This window comes from Branchiostoma floridae, chromosome 2, assembly GCF_000003815.2.
Source record: "Branchiostoma floridae strain S238N-H82 chromosome 2, Bfl_VNyyK, whole genome shotgun sequence".
In the NCBI taxonomy this organism is placed as follows: domain Eukaryota; kingdom Metazoa; phylum Chordata; class Leptocardii; order Amphioxiformes; family Branchiostomatidae; genus Branchiostoma; species Branchiostoma floridae.
Window position 1 is genome coordinate 2890130 of NC_049980.1, and position 19497 is coordinate 2909626.

At 39.4% G+C, this 19497-nt stretch overlaps 1 protein-coding gene across 1 annotated transcript in view; it reads right to left on the reverse strand.

Moving 5' to 3' along the window:
- Positions 1-665: 665 nt before the first annotated feature.
- Positions 666-19497, reverse strand: part of LOC118410423 (serine/threonine-protein phosphatase 6 regulatory ankyrin repeat subunit A-like) — a 73471-nt gene continuing 54639 nt past the window's right edge. The window contains 15 exon segments of the mRNA XM_035812138.1: positions 666-1308; positions 3079-3234; positions 6098-7328; positions 7592-7729; positions 10237-10344; positions 10455-10553; positions 10937-11134; positions 11552-11659; positions 12442-12573; positions 13823-14023; positions 14308-14412; positions 14808-14909; positions 16750-16848; positions 17418-17618; positions 18399-18497. Coding sequence (XP_035668031.1) covers positions 1103-1308; positions 3079-3234; positions 6098-7328; positions 7592-7729; positions 10237-10344; positions 10455-10553; positions 10937-11134; positions 11552-11659; positions 12442-12573; positions 13823-14023; positions 14308-14412; positions 14808-14909; positions 16750-16848; positions 17418-17618; positions 18399-18497 — 3183 coding nt within the window. The 3' untranslated portion in view covers positions 666-1102.

Genomic DNA, 19497 nt, shown 5'->3' on the forward strand with positions numbered 1-19497 from the left:
CCCTTCCGCCAACTCCGGTCAGATTTGAACTCCGACCCGGAACCTAAATCATCGAAAACCACCAATAGATCGTGAAATTTGTGCTGAAAAATGACGATTCGGCAAACCAAAATGGCCGCCATGTAGCCAGTCACAAGTATGTAAATGAGATGCAATTTCATGCAAATGAGCACGCCTCTAGCGTTTTTTGCTTAAACTGCAGCTTTCACAAAGAGAACAATGAATCAGATGTTTCAGGCACTCTTATTTTTTGGGTGAAATGAAGTCATTTTCTTGTTGCTAACATACATTAGACATTATACTATGCTGAAAAAGTTTTTCAACCTTTTTAAAAGTTTTTTAATGTTGTTAATGATTTACTATGATGATTTATTACAACTGTTAAGCTTTATTACTGTGTGTACTTCTGTAATACTGCACATTATTTTGCATTTGTATTGTTGAAATTAAATATAAAATGTATGCTTACATGCAAATTTTTCATGTAATTGTAACTGGATAAGTATTCTGCCACACATATACCATGGTTTCAGGTCTGGAATTACCAACCTGAAACTCTGGACCTGAATCCAGACTTGTTGCAGTTTTTTTTTTTTTTTTTTCGCCCTGTCGCTCCAACTTTTTTCTGAAAAAATCCGAGAACCAACAAATTAAATTGGTATGGCCTTACATGCAGAAAAATACCTCACAATAGGATATGTTCCCTTGATATACAAAGTATGTTTAATTATATTGTGTTAACACACAGTCATGTAAATTACTGCTGCTGCATTTTAATTCACACAAATATATAATTTGATCTCTTTTCTAATGATTCACTGCCATTTCACTGCTGGAAACCTGATAATCATCTAATTGAAGACTTTTCTTCTAGCTGGAGCAACAATTTATTGTACTCCCCATATATTCTCTAACTCTCATGACAGGGCACTGTTACTCTCTCAGAGAAACCCTCAATTGACCCGCTCCAATCATACATAAATTTCTTTAAGTCCATCTTTTCCTGCTGACAATGATATTTGACACTGTCATGCTGCAACAGAATTCGGTTGCTATACCTCTACTTGGGTTTTAATTTTGCTGTAACACCAAACAAATGTCTCTACTTGTCCTTCTTCCCATCAACTCCAGATGAGGCTTTCTCGTTGGTGTTGTTCAGCTCATCCAGCTGGCGTGGGCCGTCTGCCTCTTTCTCTGCACTATCGGATACGCCTTTTGCTGCCAAATACTTGTTTACAACTTCCTCCCAGTCAACCACATCTTCAATACGCTGCGGTCCGGAGTGGGTAGCAGAGGCCAAGTACGGTCCTGAGAATTAAAGAAATATGCATTAACACATTCACCACAGGAGAGCAAGGAGTTGCATGGGTTTAGAATAAAATTCGACTGCTCATGACAATAGATGTAGTACATGAGTTTTGGTTAAAACTTTAAAAAAATGTATGGGTACATGGCAAATGACTGCAAAATGGCAGTTAATTTAAAGAACTGGTAGAAACAGCTTCATTAATAACAGTAAATGATAGGGGTGGGTTCTGGTACAGAAAATTCGGGTACAGGTACAGTCCGGACCTGAACCTGGACCTATAGTCATTTGTGAAAACTTGTGAATGGGTATTATTCGAAACAATGGTGCCTTTCACTACAACTACTATGTTTGATGGAGTATCCGCTGTCCATTGGTATTTTAAAATCCTATCTTTGCGTAAACAACACTGAACTGCCTAACCTGGATTATCCAACTTCCACTAGTGTTTCCTATCTTATCAACTACCTCAGAGTCTGTACCTTTGAAACATTTTAATTGGCAAAACCCGTCCCACTAATTTTTCTAGGTCTGTTTTTTTTTTTTTTTTGGTCTAAGAAGAAAAAACAGTTTTGCACCAAAACGGTCCCTACACCTAACTGTTGGTTACCATACTATGTCTTTAGTCATATGTTAAACCTTTCTGACCACTTAGATTTCATACCAATGGCAACTTTTTCTTTTGGCCAAGTGTTATTTGCCCCCTCCCATCCCAGATGATGTCTTTCCTACACACCACACCTTCGTGTTTTAAACACTCTGGCCAATCAGAGTTTCTCATCGGTATCAAACTCTGTATCCAGCCAAAGTCTGATGCGCCGTCTGTTGTAATCTGGGGGGAATTGCGCCTGAGAGTGACTGGCATGTGTTTTGGTGAACTTTACAGGGGGTCTTCTGGACAAACACAAACCGTCTTCTCTAGTCTACCCTCCTCTCCTTGTCCCCTGCCCTAGTTTTTTTTGCAACCTGGGTCTTCTTTCATATTGGTATTTTCCCATTAAACTCTATATCCAGCCAAAGTCTGACTGACTGGTGTAATCTAATTATCAAAAAACTATAGATATTCCTAATAAGCAATGAGCCTCTCAGATTGCTACAGTCTTACGCTCCTTACCTCCTGCACTTGCAGCAGCTTGTCCTGGACAGACATGGCATCAAACAGGCAACAACATTTACAATTTTTTAATGAAAACTATTTTGTACTTTGTGTAATAGTTTTTGCCATACATTGTATCATGTACAATTGTCGTGCAATAAAGTTATTCTACATTGTATGTATCCCTCAGCAAACATTCCTTAGGTTCATTGGGGAGTAGTATATTCAGTTCAGTTTAGCTGATCACAGAGTACTGTCGCCATGGCAATGTCCTTTTTCAACACCGTTCTTGTTTCAAATGTTTGTGCATCTTTCACTTTATAGCTTTATGTCACTTTTAAATTTATTTCACTTTATTTCCTTCGTGACTTTTTTGTCCCCCTCCCACAAAAACCATTGGGGGAAACTGATAGGTTTATAGATTGATAGTTAGGTTATATATTAGTTACAAATGTAGATAGTTAGGTTATATATTAGGTGCTCATCCATCTCATCTACTTTCTTTTCCATTAAAATTCAAACTTTAACCCTGAACAGATTTCTTCATTCCCAATTGACTGACCGCTCACTATATAGACAGGTTTTACTTCATGCATCGATTTGCAGCTTTGAAGAATATTAGGCATTGTGTGTTATGTCAGTTGTACTGACTAGTGACAATTTTTGGATTGCATACCTTCTGGCCCAACCTGTGTACTCCGCTTCTTCAGTCCACGAAAAAACCCTGCCCCTCCTGAGTGTTGAAGTACATCAACAGACCGTGCATCTGAGATGCCATCTTGGTCATCCTCTTCTTGCATGTACTCATGCATCTGTGGGCTGCAGAGGCGGCCTACAAGGAACAGTTTGGAACAATGATAATGGTACATGTACTATATGCTAAAGAATTCTCACACCAACAATCATCAACTACATTAGAAATATGTGCAGACTACATGAATAGCATGATTATTACCTTTGCCAAGTAGGTAATATATATTTTGCATGTGTTTTGTCTGTGTGTCTGTTAACAGCATAGGCGAAGCCTTTGATGTATCCTGATGATACTTGGTAGGTGGATAGGAGTAAGCAAAACAAAGATCAAGATAGAAAACGGGCCCTTAAGCAGCTTTCTGAAGTACTGCAGTGGAACAATCTTTTTCATATCTCAGGTTCTGGACATGCTGTGGTCATGATTTCTGAGTGGTAGATAGCTCTTGGGGCAGAGAGAAAGAAAGCACTTCAATTTTTAGTAGGCCCACTAGCACCTTTTTTGACCTGCAGGAGCCGATTTTATGTAAAACTTTGGACAAGAATAACTCAAGAACATGTTGGTATGTATAAAGTGTAAGCGGCAAGTTCACATATTTGATGATGTTCTTATTTGCAAATCAATTGCCAATTTGCATAATTAATGAGGAAAGTTAATAAATCCAATGCATTCATATGGTAGGATCCTCAAATTTGTTACATAATATGTAGCTGAGAAAGAGAGGAATGTTGATAGATATCTATTCTGCCAATGAAGACCTCATTTGCATAATTAATGAGAAAATCCTATAATTCCACAGTGGTGAATCATGAGAATATCATACTTGCAGTAATATAAAGCTGTTGCAAATTGTTACATATATCATGCAAATGTGTGCCACATTTACATAATTTATCAGGAAACACTTCAATTGAAAACTTATAATACTTCACTCGAAATGGTTAATATCATTTGGCAAAGGTATGAGATGGTGGAACTCTACTTACACATATCATTTGTAATACTACACAGTACACAATGTATATGTCACAGTAGAGATCACGATCCAGTAGAACCGTCGATTCTCCTGGGAGAGATCGCGATCAGAGCTGGTCCTAGGGCCAAATCCGATCGGGGTCTCTCCTAGGAGAATTCTACTAAGTATAGATTGCGATCGGTGTCTCTCCTAGGGCCAACTCCAATCCAAACTCAAATGATACTAAGATATGGGAAACAGACTGCGATCGGGATCTCTCCTAGGAGAATGGGCGAGTCTACTAGGAGAGACCCCGATCGGAGTTGGCCCTTGCACCAGCTCCGACCCAAACTCAAATGATGCTAAGATATACGAAACAACAATACTTTTTTTGAAAAACAATAATTTTATTTAGTATTAATGCAAACTTACTAACTCATTACCAACTACAACTTGACACCTGTTGATCACTTAACAATGGTTATTGTTCTTCTAAAGCTGTGAAATGAAGTCTGACTAGTGTCAGTAGTGAAATGTACTCAATGGGTGTGAAATTGTGAGTAATATCTTGAAACTGTACTTAATCTTTTGACATCTGAATTTACAGTTGTTATTGTTCTTCCAGTTCTTCCAATTTGAAAGCTGTGAAATTTGCATACTGACACATTGTTTGATCGCCCGTTGGTGCCTTTCACATATTGTAAGATTCTGCCACTACTTTATCAGAATTACTTTATCAGAAAACATACTCACATGAAATTTACCATGAAAGTGATGCTATTTTATATACTATAGTGTACCTTGAGTAAAGTTGAAGAAGTGACTCTAGTGTGGTAGACTTGTGTGTAGTTGGTAATGAGTTAGTAGGTTTGCATTAACACTAAATTGCTGTTTCCTATATCTTAGCATCATTTGAGTTTGGATCGGAGCTGGTCCTAGGGCCAACTCCGATCGGGATCTCTCCTAGTAGAATCGCAGATTCTCCTAGGAGAGATCCCGATCGCAATCTGTCTCCCATTATCTTAAGTTCATATTGAGTTTGGGATCGAACTTGGCCCTAGGAGAGACCCCGATCGCAATCTATACTTAGTAGAATCTCCGATTCTCCTAGGAGAGACCCCGATCGGAGTTGGCCCTAGGACCAGCTCCGATCGCGATCTCTCCTAGGAGAATCGACGATTCTACTGGCTCGTGATCTCTACTGTGACATATATATGGTATACAGGGATCACAAGTACCCAGGTCAAAGTTCAAATCATACTTTCCTCCAGAGGAGAGTGTCATTTTCTAAAAGACCACATCTTCATGCACACAATATCGACTAAATTTGTAACCATTAATCACAGATAAGCAAATAAATGGACCATTCATAATCCAGAAACTGAGTATTACCCCTTCTGCAGACCCATCAAGTGTGATGGATGATGGGAATAATGCCTTAACTATTGGTTCCTATGAGATAATTGCTAAAGTTCCAGGTCAACTTTGGGTCAAATAAATAGAAGAATTAGGTTGCTAAGGATGGAAAATTCACACACATTGGTTTTAAGATTGGACCTCGATTTCCTTAAAGGGCTACTCAATTTTATGAAGGCCCTTTTTCAAAGTATGGGTTCAATGGGATGATTGACAACAGATCAAAGCCAATTTTTTACCAAAAGCAAGTGGGAAATAAAGTTGTCAAACAAGTATCCAGAAGCACATTGCAAATTAAAGTAGTTTTCAAACTCAACCTTATATTTCTTAAGAGCTACCAAGTTGAAGTTTGTCTAATGGTTGTGTGTGTGTTACAGCTGGCTGTAATTTAATTGGAGGGTACTTTTAGTACTCGGGGGTTAATGCTCTATAATGCAACTGCTGCCTTGTCCAGGTTCAATGTCAAATGGCTGACAATTACATTTTGGGTTCAGAAAATATTACTAGCAGAACTGGAACACTCTCCTCCTGAGTACAGTATAACCTTTAAGCAAAATGAAATTTTGCACTTACACTTGACTTTGTAGACCAGCCTTAGGTAGGAGAACAACTTGGTTATCAGGTTCAAGGGTGATGGTGCTGATGATGTTTTGTTCATGTTGCGAATCAGCTTTGCACGTCCAAATTTCCACTCAATATCTGACTGTGCCTGAATCCGCTGATAAGTATCAGACATCATGGCAATGAGAAGGTTGATGAGTACGATAATCGCAACCATCATGTAAGTGCCAAAGACCATCTTTACAAAAAGAGGTATGAATGATGGATGCCGAGTACTCAAAGTTGGGAGATTATCAGGTTCTATCAGCCCAAACAATGAGAAAAATAGAATTTCAAATGTTTTGTCAGGAGTCTGGATTGTATAGGTCTGGTCAATGGATCCATCTCCAGAGCTAACTGTGGGAGGTGGGTAGACAGGCTGGTAAACTGCAGCAAGGTGGAGGGTGAAACCTGCCATGAAGATTAGCAGAATGACCAAGAAGCGAACCATGTCTTTCATTAAGTCTCTGATAATGATTGCCCAAGGTCCAAACAGGTGGTGAAATGATAGAAACTCAAGAAACTGCACAAAACTCAGCAGTAAAGAAAATCCAAGAAGCTGGTTTCGTGCTGACAGACAATCGAGTCTGGTGTTCCCAGTAAATGCAAACGCTAAGAGGTGGCAGAATGCAGCTATTGCACAAATCGCTATGATGATGATCTTGATCCAACCTAGACCTTGCCTGTCTCCTGGATTGGTCAGTTCGGAAACCAGATTTCCTGACATCCATGCCAATAATAGCCACTCATTCCAGTTAGGCATCAAGTTGAACAGGTTATCAGATAACGGGTATATGGGAGCTACAATCATTATCACAAATAACCCAATCTGAAAAAAGTGGGATGTTATGTAGCTCATCAGTTTGATTGCAGGTACTTTGTTGTAACGGTGGCCCAACGGGATGGAGAATGCGACCCACACAGGGGGGCAGATCAGAAAACCTAAGAACAGGAGCATGATCTTCCAGCTGGCCCACGTCTTCATCACTCCCATCCACACATCTGTTAGATACTTCTGCACAGCGGGATGGGCTACCACATCCTTCTGCGCACACTCGATCAGGACATCAAGAAATGGCGTGCTGCGGCAGTCCATGGAACGTAGCAGTGCACCGGCATTGTTGTTGCTAGAGGCAATGGCCAGGAGTTCTGTGGCCATCTCCTCACAGTATTTAGCGGCATTCATGAGATCCTTTGCTCTCTCCTGTGGGTAAATGAACAAATTCATTTGTAGTATTCAAGGCTGCAAAGTAACACCTGAAGAGTATTACAGAATAACAAATTAAGTAACTGTACAGTGGTACTGTATTGATTGAATATACCATTCTACTAATTTCTAGGATCATAGTTTAATGCATTCTGAATCAAAGAACATTGAGAAAAGTCCAGCTTCCCAGTGAGGCATGGAAGAAATTAGAAATGAAAAGCTTATACTAGCAGAGACTGCAAGCAACATTCTGACCTTACCTTTTCCTTGAAGGAAAGGAGCTCAAAGCTTTTAGACAACTTGGCAGCTGTGTCAACTGGAGCGGGAGACACCAAGACAAACTCCTCGATGCACTGGTTATCCCTCATCTTTCCGCACACCATCAGATCAAACACAAACTGCACATTAAAGCAAAGGGCCAAATGTCAAAGCAACTACTTCCATGAGATGCATAAATGTTTGGAATGTAAAGAATGTCAAAAAAGTAAACAAAAATTTTCTGTCCACCAATACCCACGAAGTGGATACATTTCAGGAATAAGTTCAGTTGTAATTAGTACTTAATTTGTTGGACATAAATTACTATGACTTGTGTCATGACAGCCCCATGAAAGTGTCTTACAATGTTCAGGATGTATTGGCTTTAACCTCACAAAAGGATTCTTTTGACCGTGCATAATCATCACGATTGCATAAAATCACAAGATAGTACTTGCTTTGTTTGCCTCTAATGGGAATGTTGCACATAACCCATGGTGCATGGTCCCAAGATGTATTCACTAGTACTGTGAATCACCAAACAAATTTTAGACAGCTGGAATCAAAACTGGAAGTGCAATTTGTATTGTGCAATGAATGGTCAGTGATAACATCTGATTCAGAAGTGAAATACATACATGTAGTTACATAATATGTTGTATGTATGTTTATGGTATCATTGAATTTAATCAGGAAATGCCGTATTTTGGTGTCACATTCTTAAAACAGTACTCCTCAACTGTGCTTTTTGAATCCTAGTTGTTTCATAATTTTGTGACAAACCATACATGTACCACATAGTGGGTGACAGTTTAAAACATGTGACATTAGTTTTGATATACATTTGTATAACAGGGCTTGAAATACTTTTCAGACCCAGTGGGCAACTTGAGCCAAATAAATCAACCTGGGCCAAAAGCTAGATTGCATGACATTGTGAACATTTCCATGTGCGCATAGGAAAATTACCAGTCTTTCTGAATATGGTCCTGATTACTGTGTGGATCTCTCATTTGTCTGTGTATGGAAGTAATCCAATTATGCACTGTTGGCTTAATTATCAAAATAATGTTTTTGAGATACGTCGATGAAGATAGACATCCAAGTAATAAGATACGCCAAAAACAGTTACTCAAGGATATCATTTTTGAAATTTTACACTTTATATATATATATACCGTACACAAAATTATAGTGCTTACCAACAAACAAACAACTTCAATCAGTCCTCTGATCCTTTTCAAGTTGTAATGACCCAAAGCCTATCAGGAGGGACCTTTACAATGTAAATCCTGACATGCGCAAAGGCCATGCCATGCCTACCTTTAGGTTTTTTCTAATTTTTTTCTGAAGCCAGTTGTTGTCATATTATGCTAGTTTTCTGTCAGTGGCACAAGAGGAGGGTTAACTTTTCAAATTAATCTAGTTAGAAATTGTGACCTTAGCTGACCTTAGGGGTTTTAGAGCATACATGTAGATGCCCCAGCTTAGAAAATTCAGAGGTGTCACAACACATTTACATAGAATCGCCAGGACATTCCGTGGGCTTTGACAAGGTGAAGATACTACATTCTGAACAGGATCACTTTCCCAGGGGTGTGAAAGAGACCATCTATATCAGAGACCATCAACCTTCCATCAACCGAGATGGGGCAAATACCGACTTCCAAGCACCTAGTTTGCACCTTTGCTGACATCACACTTTCAGTCTGGATGTTTGACATAGGCTATGGGTTATTATAACTTGAAAAAGATCAGAAGTCCACTGATCGAACTTCAAGGCTTATTGATATACGAGCTTTAATTTTGTGTGCGGTTATAAAAGTTTCAAATTGTATAATAAGAAAATTGATATTTTCTTGATTTAGGAAATATGAAATTAGAAAATATTCGCCTTTAGCATACTGCCTTTCAGAAAATCATGCAGGAAAAATTGGAAAAAAAGACCTTCAATTTTAAAGTTAGTATAATAGCTAAATATTCCATTCCTGGACAGCCCTGATCTGATGTTGGTTTTGATCATTGCTCTGCACAGTCAGTGTGGTACATGTTGGCTGATAGAATGATGCAATCTCTCTAAAACTAAGTTGTGCCAAACAAATTATGGTTTCACTGGGCAACTGGGCAGTTTAAGCCCTGTAAGTAACCACAAAGACTAGTGACCTTTGACCACCCGTGAAGTGACCTTTACCATCATTACAATGCAGCAGCTGTGCATTTTCACCACCATCGTTATTTTCCTGAATGATTGTTAGAACTTACCGTCGGGTTCTAAGATTGTGAACAAAGATTGATTTGTGGACGGGAAGATGTATAGAGGAAAGATTAACATCACTCTCTACCATCAATATCTATTTATTTTTCCTGTCTATTCTACAAAGTCTAGAAGTAAAATCTTACAACAGTGCTATAACTCGAGTCAAACTACTGTAGGATTAAGCATATGTATCATTCTATGCAGGATTGAGCAAAAGACAATAAAAGACAAAACTTAATTTCTTTCCATGGATACACTTTATGAACAAAATAGCTTAAAGTTAAATTTGCAATATGATGTGTGGTTGACATACATGTACACATACAAAAGAATTAAAGGGAAACAAAGGACCATGGCAGGGATGTAAGATATTCAACCTTGCAGCTGTACCTTTTTGTCATCCATGAGTAATGTGGTGTTATGGTCCTTCTTCATCAGGTAACTCAGCACATCATGGTGCTGACAGGAGGCAGCATAGCAGATGGGCACCTTGCCATCCTGGAACAAAGTAAAGAAGTGCTTTTGAAAAAAGTTGGCCTTTCTCTTAGTGTTGATGTTTTCTATTCATGATCAGTCATTTAATGAATGTACAATGTATGCACACCTACCTTAGTTTCAAACTTGGGAGAAGCCCCACTCTCCACCAGGAGCTTCACAACATTCAGGAACCCTGCTTTGGCTGCAAAGTGGAGGGAAGTCCATCCATTCTAAAGGAAACAATTATACATATATAATTATAGAAATAAATGTTTGCACCATTGTTCTTTGATTCTTTCTTTAGGAACACAAAATACAGTTACTGAAACTTCCTTCATAAATTTTTTTATACAGTCATGGCATAATACAATCATCCAAATGCCTACAGAACATACAGAAAAAAGTTACACCCACCTAACAAATATCATTTCGATTCAGTCACAACTTTAGCCATTCTGGTGAAGGTAATCATTGAAAAAGAGCTACCCATAGCTGTTCAGGTTAATACAGCATCCTTCCTATCTGTCTGTTTGTGTCTTGATACACTCAGGTCAATGTATGTACATGTACAGTCATGTAATCTATATTCTAAAGGACAAAATGTAAGATTAACCTTGTCAAATACATTGATGTCTGACCCTTGCCCCAGTAGTAGAGCTACCATATCCAGGTGCCCATTGGCTGCAGCCAGGTGCAGGGCTGTGCGGCCACGCTTGTCCTTAATGTGCAGCTGAGTTGTGGACTTACTCAGCAGAAGGCCAACAACAGACGTGTGCCCGTTTGCTGCAGCCAGATGAAGGGGGATTGAACCCTGAAGCAGATAAAAAGTTATGGATTGTCCTCATTACAATATGTAAAATGTTGTTGCCAGTCTTTTATACTCGATGTGAAGTAAATTCCAGACAATCAACAACTATGTTTTACGAAAGATGCACAACAACATTAACATTGGTTGTAGCTTGCAAGCAAATTAAAGCAACGGGTGAGATTCTCTTTAAAAAATGGCTGTCGTTTTAGAAGACATGAAGAATCTACAAAGCAGCCAAAAATGTAACAATTAAGCACTACTTTTCATTTGATGTGATTGCTACAAAACATTACAATACATCCACAAATGTGACTTTTCCCTTGGCAATGGGAAGCAAGTAATACATCTGGCCAGTAGTGCATATTGGCAAATGGTTAAATTCTATGGTTCTGTAACAGTCATATCCAGAATGTGACTGACTTGTACAGCTGTCTGTGCATCAGCCTGGACGCCAGGGTAGTTGAGCAGGACCCTCACGAGGCCCTCGTGTCCAGACTGAGACGCCAGATGAAGCGGTGTGAACCCGTACTGCAGTGAGAGCATGTAACATAAGCTTACAACATAAACATTGGAGGAACTTAGTACCAAAATTCATTGAATGATCTTAGCTAAATGCCTGTGTAAAGGAACAATTTTGTAATAACTAGATAACAGTTATGGTACTGAATACATAAACATTTTGCATGTATCAAGTGAACGGCTTCACCGGCCTGGAGTGTTACCAAAAATGATGACCAAAAAAAGATAACAGTACAGAAAAATGTTATACCACATTAGGTATGTATGAGTATGGCTACGGCTATAAAAACTACGCTTTTTCATACAAAAACAGTGTTAACAGTACATTTACATGTAAAAGCATTTACATGATTGGATGTACCGGTATCATATTTCACAAAAAAATGTCTTCACAACACAATAACACATTCAGCACAAACTTAAAGGACACTCATACACAAAATTATATAGTTTTACCACTTCAAATTGGCATACATGTATATGTAAATGTACATGTCTCTCCAATTCATAATCATGTGTCCAATCGAATACTATGGGAGGTGAGCTATAACTTGTATCTGCCTCTCGATCGCCGCGTTAAGGAGCTATGAACCGAAAGTCAGTAAACCCAGTTTCGCCTTAAGTTAGGACTTAAAGCACCAAGATTTCAGCCTTATTGCCCATTTAAGTCATACTAATGCACGGCATCGCGAACATATGCGATAGGTGAACAACAGAGGTCGGCTCCAATCAAACATATCTTTTTACAAAATAACAGAAAAAGCCGTTGTTAAGAAGCATTCCAACAGCACCTCTACTTCCTTTGAGGAATCAGTTGTCATTGGCTGCTCACTCTTCACTGTTGCCGGGACAGACTGGAGCATCTCTCGTACAAAGTCGACCTGACCATACATGGCTGCCACATGAAGCGCTGTCATTCCAGTCTGATAGTAGAAGAATACAAAATGGCAAAGTTAAAATCAAACGCAATAATGAGTCCATTCCAAGTCACCAAGAGGGTTTGTGAATACTTGTAATGTACTTGATTGCGTTCTGTGTCACTTATCTTCTCAAATTTCAACGGGAGGTGGCAGTCAGCACTCGGTGTCCAGTGCAAAATTTTAATCATCACTGGCTTTCCAGTGCAGAAGGTGCTCTCGGCTCTCAGTTTCCAGTTCTGAAGTCGTCTCACCACTGGACACCCATGGCAGTGCTGACGTAACTTCAGCAGTCCAGGAGATCCAGTGCAGGAGGTGACTTCAGCACTGGGCACTGAGTGCTGGGAAAGGAACCTGTCTCGATGGTCTCAAAATTCAACTGACCCTGCCAAAGTCAAATCTACCGAAAATGATTGATATTGCCATGAGCAATGTTGGTAAATTTGCCAAGTTGCACTCAAGGCATGCGCACCTTTCACTACCGCCAAAATGACCTTGTCGGGAACTCCAAATCCTCACAAACTATATATGGTCGCTGGTCGCTGTATGACCACAATTATAGTGTTTCTGTATCTACAGGAATGGAAATGGACAGGTGGCCACTATAGAACATTTCTTAATGCTTAGGTCAATAGGAAAAATGCAAGGGACCAACAAAAAGTGACCGCAATGGCCAGGTGGTCACTATGCAAAGGTGGCCGCTAATACAGGTTTGACTGTACTTAATAAAAATGTAATTTTTGTCAACATATTTTTACTGTTTTGCAACTGCATCTACATTTTGTACCTTTACCTATACGTCCTTTTTTCAACTGCATCTACCTATAGTATACCATCCTACTTTTTTTGTGAAGATTACAATGTGGATCAGAATTATTTTCTGTACCCTCCAGATCCTGATTTATTGCATGGATCTTTCGTTGCTATTCCAAGCCATGAGTACCCGTGTTCCATACGATTCCTCCTATCTGGTATGATTCATAACTTTAATGTACAGTAAAACACCAAGACGATTATCCAGGGAAAAGTGGGCATTTTGTACAGGAGGTTGGCTTGAATAGGATTGACCACAACATGGCTGAGACATAATGGTTTCTAAGTTGTGGTGTTTTTATGTGAATTAGTATTACATACATGGATGGCGTAATTTGAGATTTCACTGTGTAGAAATCCAACGATATATATAATTGAAATATATACACCCCCCCCTCCCCAGCCATAAAAGGCTCCCAAAATTGGCTGGTTTGTTTCCCACCTTTGTACTGGGAGTCTTGAGGTCAGCTGCCCCTCGGAGTGAGTCCAGCACATTGGTGTGGTCCGACTTTGCTGCCAGGTGGATGGGAGTCATTCCCTCTCCATTCTCATCAGTGGCAGATGCACCATTGTCTGCAAGTGTCTTCACCACCTCCTTGTGGCCACCTTCAGCTGCCAGGTGGAGTGGAGTAGAGGCGTTGATCTGGAAAAAAATATGTGTTCCAAAAATTGCAGAAAAGGTCATGATGCATTATATAGGGCCAGTCACAAAAGGATACATTTCTTTCAGCTAAGTCTAGAATCTTTAGGAAAATCACAGCAAAAAGGACTGGATTCTGGCTCTTATTCTTGTATTGGCTGCCTTCAAAATCAGGGGATTCCCCAGCAAATTTCTGTTTTGCAGACTACAAGCTTCAATCTCTGAACTAACAATAATCATCATGTAACAGAACTAGAAAAGTCTCATGGACTCATCACTGACATTACCTTGTTCCTTGCAGAGCAGACTCCAACCCTGTCAAACTTCAGCAGCTCTTTGATCACAGCAACACTGCCCTTGAAGGCAGCAATGTGAGCACAGGTGTTCCCTTCCTACACAAGAGTAACAGAGAGTAGTACCAAATATCGGCAGAGCATCTTTGCAATGCTATATCATCTTTATCCGCATGTGCTATTTTGAAAAAAAAAATCATTTTTAAAAGTAAAAGGTATATTAGGTTACCCTGCAGTTAAGTAAACTGTCTTACCATTACACAAAACTGCAGTTCACATGTATCTGAGAAAGTCATTTTCAATCCTTTACTCGGTGCAATGTAGAATCATTCATTTCTTGACATCCGGCACACAAAAAATGTGTTGATACGTATCTATGACTCTAAACAGCGATTCATGAATTTTGAAGGACAATGATATTTCTTATTTTCAAATTCTACAGTTGAACAAAGCAGACTATGGAAATCAGCTACATGAAATGACCAAAGACATACTGCATTAGCCATGTTGACCAGCTCAGGCTTATAGTTCAAGAACATCTGCACAACTTCAGAGTGATCGTTCTCTGCTGCCAGGTGGAAGGGAGTTTGTCCATGCTGTTGAAATTGGTAACAACAAATGCTATTTAGGCAGGAAGGTAGGCAATACTTATTGATTACTCAGTGATACATGCATGGTGGTTTATCATTAAAGTTTATTGGATAAGCTCTTTTTTAAAATGACTCGATGACAAAATGTAATACGATTAATAATATATGATGAATATCATGACATTACACTGCAATAAAAAAACATTGGTAACAGACATAATTTATACAAATCTCAGACTGGACAAAGGAAGGGACATAACTATCTACTTCAACCCAAATACTGTTGGCAGGAATATTAAAATGGGAGCCTTGGCCATGTGTGACTGATGGAGTTCATGTCTGGGTTGCCCCACAAACCATAAGCAAAACTGACCAAACGTTGTTGGGGTCACATGACAGATGGAGCAGAATTTTCAAAATCATGGTGACCTCAATCTTCGGCGACAGAAAAATATGATGTGACCATAATTAAGCAAAACAGCAATGCTTTGAGCAATCGAAATGTCTGGTAGAAATGCTCAGAAATAGCAGCGGTTGCCACTTTGCATACAAGTTTGTGCACATGTCATAAGCTTCGTGCATACATGTATCAAAGAAGGTTCTTACATTTTTGCAGGATTTGTCCGTTTTTCATAACTTGAGTGTTTTAACAGTGATTTGTGTGTTTCTCAAAAAAATTATACAAATCTCATAAAAATGTGCAAATTCTTAGGTTGAGAATTCTGACACAACATGCATCTGAGAGGATACATTTTGCTGATCGTCCAGTGATCGTCCAACTTGGTTCAAGCCAATTGCAATGTACAACAAGTGAACCTTAAACAATACTGCATTGAATTTCATGGACATTGATACAGCATTACAGAACAAAACATCCCTAAGCCTGCTCAAAAGACCTAAACTACTGTGAGAGGGAGGGACAAGCCTGGAGACAGCTCAAGAAATCTACCCCCAACAACCTAGACATGAAGGGGTGAGGTAACATGTAAGTAGGACATTTATTTATTCATTTATGTCATGTTGTTGCCTCCTGGGTGGCCCCTTCAGCATTCAACATAAATAAATGAGCCAAATTATCTTGATTTGTATCCTACATTGAAACATACCGAGAGGCGAGTAGAACAGAAAGAAACAATACCCGGGAATCGAACCCGGGCCACCAGATCACAACACTAGCAGCCTAACTGATCGAGCCAAAAGCCTGACAGGCATTTGGCATGGTCAGTAGCACTACTTGAACCCCCACTGTTACACTACTCCCCCTTTTCTTCTCAAGATTCGTCCTCGAATCTCTGAACCTGGGCCGCAAGATCACAACACTAGCAGCCTAACTGATCGAACCAAAAGCCTGACAGGCATTTGGCATGGTCAGTTAGCGCTACTTGAACCCCCACTGTTGCACTACTCCCCCTTTTCTTCTCAAGATTCGTCCTCGAATCTCTGAACCTGGGCCGCCAGATCACAACACTAGCAGCCTAACTGATCGAACCAAAAGCCTGACAGGCATTTGGCATGGTCAGTTAGCGCTACTTGAACCCCCACTGTTACACTACTCCCCCTTTTCTTTTCAAGATTCGTCCTCGAATCTCTGAACCTGGGCCGCCAGATCACAACACTAGCAGCCTAACTGATCGAACCAAAAGCCTGACAGGCATTTGGCATGGTCAGTTAGCGCTACTTGAACCCCCACTGTTACAGTATCATCATTTTAAATGATGTCAAATAAAGAAATTCAGCAAAATACTGGTCTTAAATTGCCCAGTTCATTTTGGTGATCAGAAATCAAGTGACATGCTACTCAGTTGTGCTAACATTGCTTACAAATTGAATTCTGCGAGCTGCTTACCGTGTCCACAAAGTTGGCATCTGCCTTCATGTCCAGCAGAGTCTTACAGACAGAAAGCTGACCATTTTGGGCTGCCATGTGGAGAGGTGTTCTCTTGGCCTGTGAAACAAGCAAAATAATTCAATACACTTTAATTTTAATTCTAAAGTTTCATGAACACAATCGTACACATCGCCAAATAGACCAGGTTTGTTATGTAGAATGATGTCTGTAGACATAAGTTTCTGACGTAATATCATAAATATCAAAGTCTCAGAGTCTGTTTATTTAAATTCTTTCCACATTTTTCCCTCTCCCTCCCTCACTCCCACTTTGTGCATCTTCCCTTTTTGTCTTTCCCTCTTTTCATTCCTCATCTTCTTTGTTTCCGTGTTTAACTTCTTTCCATTTTTGTCCTTCCATAGAGCACTTGTGTACAGTCTATTCCCTTTCATACATTCATTATTCTATCAAATCATATATTTTTTTCATTGATTATGCAAATGAGGTCATCATTTGCATAATTAATATGCATTGGCATTTCTCTCAGCCACATATGTGACAAGTTTGGAAGTCCTACCATGGAATGCAATGGATTTATAAACTTTCCTACATTATCGAGGTAAAAAGCTCATGTCAGTGCTGCAAGTATGAAGATATTTAAGAGGACAGTCATTTCAGACCCTTACCAGTGTAAGAGCATCCAATGTTGCCCCATGTGTTTCGATCAGCAGTTTGACCAGTTCCACAAAGCCATTCATTGCTGCCAGATGCAGTGGAGTTATGCCCATCTTGGACTTGGCATTGACAAATGCCTTGTGCCAAAGCAGCACGTCTGAAACCTCCTTATGGCCATTCTCTGCAGCAAGATGTAGCGCTGCTTTGCCATGCTGGGGACAAAACCATTGCAGATTTAGACTAGAAAATAGAAGTTTTCAAGTGAAGCCGGGTATGCAAGTTTTTACTTCGGTTGATATACTGTAGTGTATGGGCATTCGCTATAGAAATCCTTTTTGCTGGGGATTTGCTGAAAAGACAGTAAAAGATTGTCAACTTTGATTTAAGGTACTTCAGAACGATTGACTTGAAACACAGGATTAATATTATTGGGAACACAGAGTGGACATACGGTAAATCTTGTAAAAAAAGACTCATGCAGAGTGGAATTCTCCAGAGTGGGCGTTTGCAGGCATTTTCCGTTAAAAAGTAGACATTAGAAAAGCCTCAGCTATACAAGTATGTATTCTCTCTGTCTTTGTCAGTCAGTCTACACAGACTATGACACTACGCAAAAAGAAACTAAGCGACAAAAGAGACTACAATACAAAAGTGTACAAATTGAACATAAAATACTTAAGCTTAATGTTGCAACTTAAATGTAAAGTCTAGAGTTCAATTTCAGGGGCTTGTTTGTCGATGGCCGCATGCCGTCGGTGTCTTCTTTCAGCCTCGTTGACCTCCCATCCTCTGTGAACAGCTCAGTGCCCAGTCCCTTATCACTATGCGCCTTCTAGCCCGGTCACTTGCCAGTTTTTCCAGCTGCTGATGACTGATACTAGCCAGGCCAAGGCGCTGCTTTACTGTGTTATAGATGCTCACAACATGACAATTATATATATAACAATCTGCATGTAGATATCGAGTAGGTCAGAAATGGCTCAAGACAATACCTCATCAAAGACATCCACCCTGGCATGGTTCTGTAGAAGGATCTTCATAATAGACAAATGGCCCTGTTCACTTGCCACCAGCAGTGGAGACCAGCCATTCTGGAAAAAAAGGACAATGATCATTGCAATTTGTGGCCTTTACCAGCTACAAAGAGTACATGGAGTAGACTACTGTGATGCAATTTAGTCTGATACAAAATTAGTCTTAATATACAAAATTGTAGTAGCACATGTACATGCCAGTATATGTACACATGTACTATGTAATTCCATGGCAGTGAATTCAAGCATCTTTTTTGGGCATAGTGGCGCATGTACACTGTAATGCTTTGTGTTGGATTTTTATCTAAAAAATTTATAACACATTAAAATTGATGTTGAAACAACGGAAATATGATCAGCTAAAGTTAATATTCCAAACTTTTTGTGCCGAGTTTAGTATCACAAACTGATGCAGCTATGAAGCCCAATGAGCCCGCACCATACGCTAATGAGCCCTCCTTCTATCGGGACACATCTAGACGCACCAGGCATAAGTTGTCTGGAATTGTTTAAGCTCAATCACACGGAGTCCCTCTGGGCATATGACTCATGTACTCTCACCTCTCAAATAGAAGTACCCCCTGGAATAAAAGTACCCCCCGGACAAATCTTCAAAATCTAATAAAAGTAACCCCTGGAATAAAAGTACCCCCCCGGAAAAATACCAAATTGACATGTAAACTGTGCCCATACTACTTCAGTCCAAGAGAAGATGATAAGCAGGTAGGCTCTTTTTATTTATTTATGCCTCAGTACCATATCAGTTATATTTTTTTATTACCATATCAGTTAATTGTATAAATAATGAACAGAATAATTCCTATGTTATTGCACATATTTTCTTTATCTGAGTGTCACACCATCAACAAAGATTAAAATGAAAGTAAAAAAATGAATGAAAATAAAAACTGAAGAAATAAAAAAAGAAGTTTATTTTATAATCATTGTTACAAAATAACATTTTGAAGAAACATTCCAACTTAGAATACCTTATTCACCACTTGTGCTATTTTCAATGTTGCAGAAACCAAGGTCGTAGACACTGCCCCCTATCGAG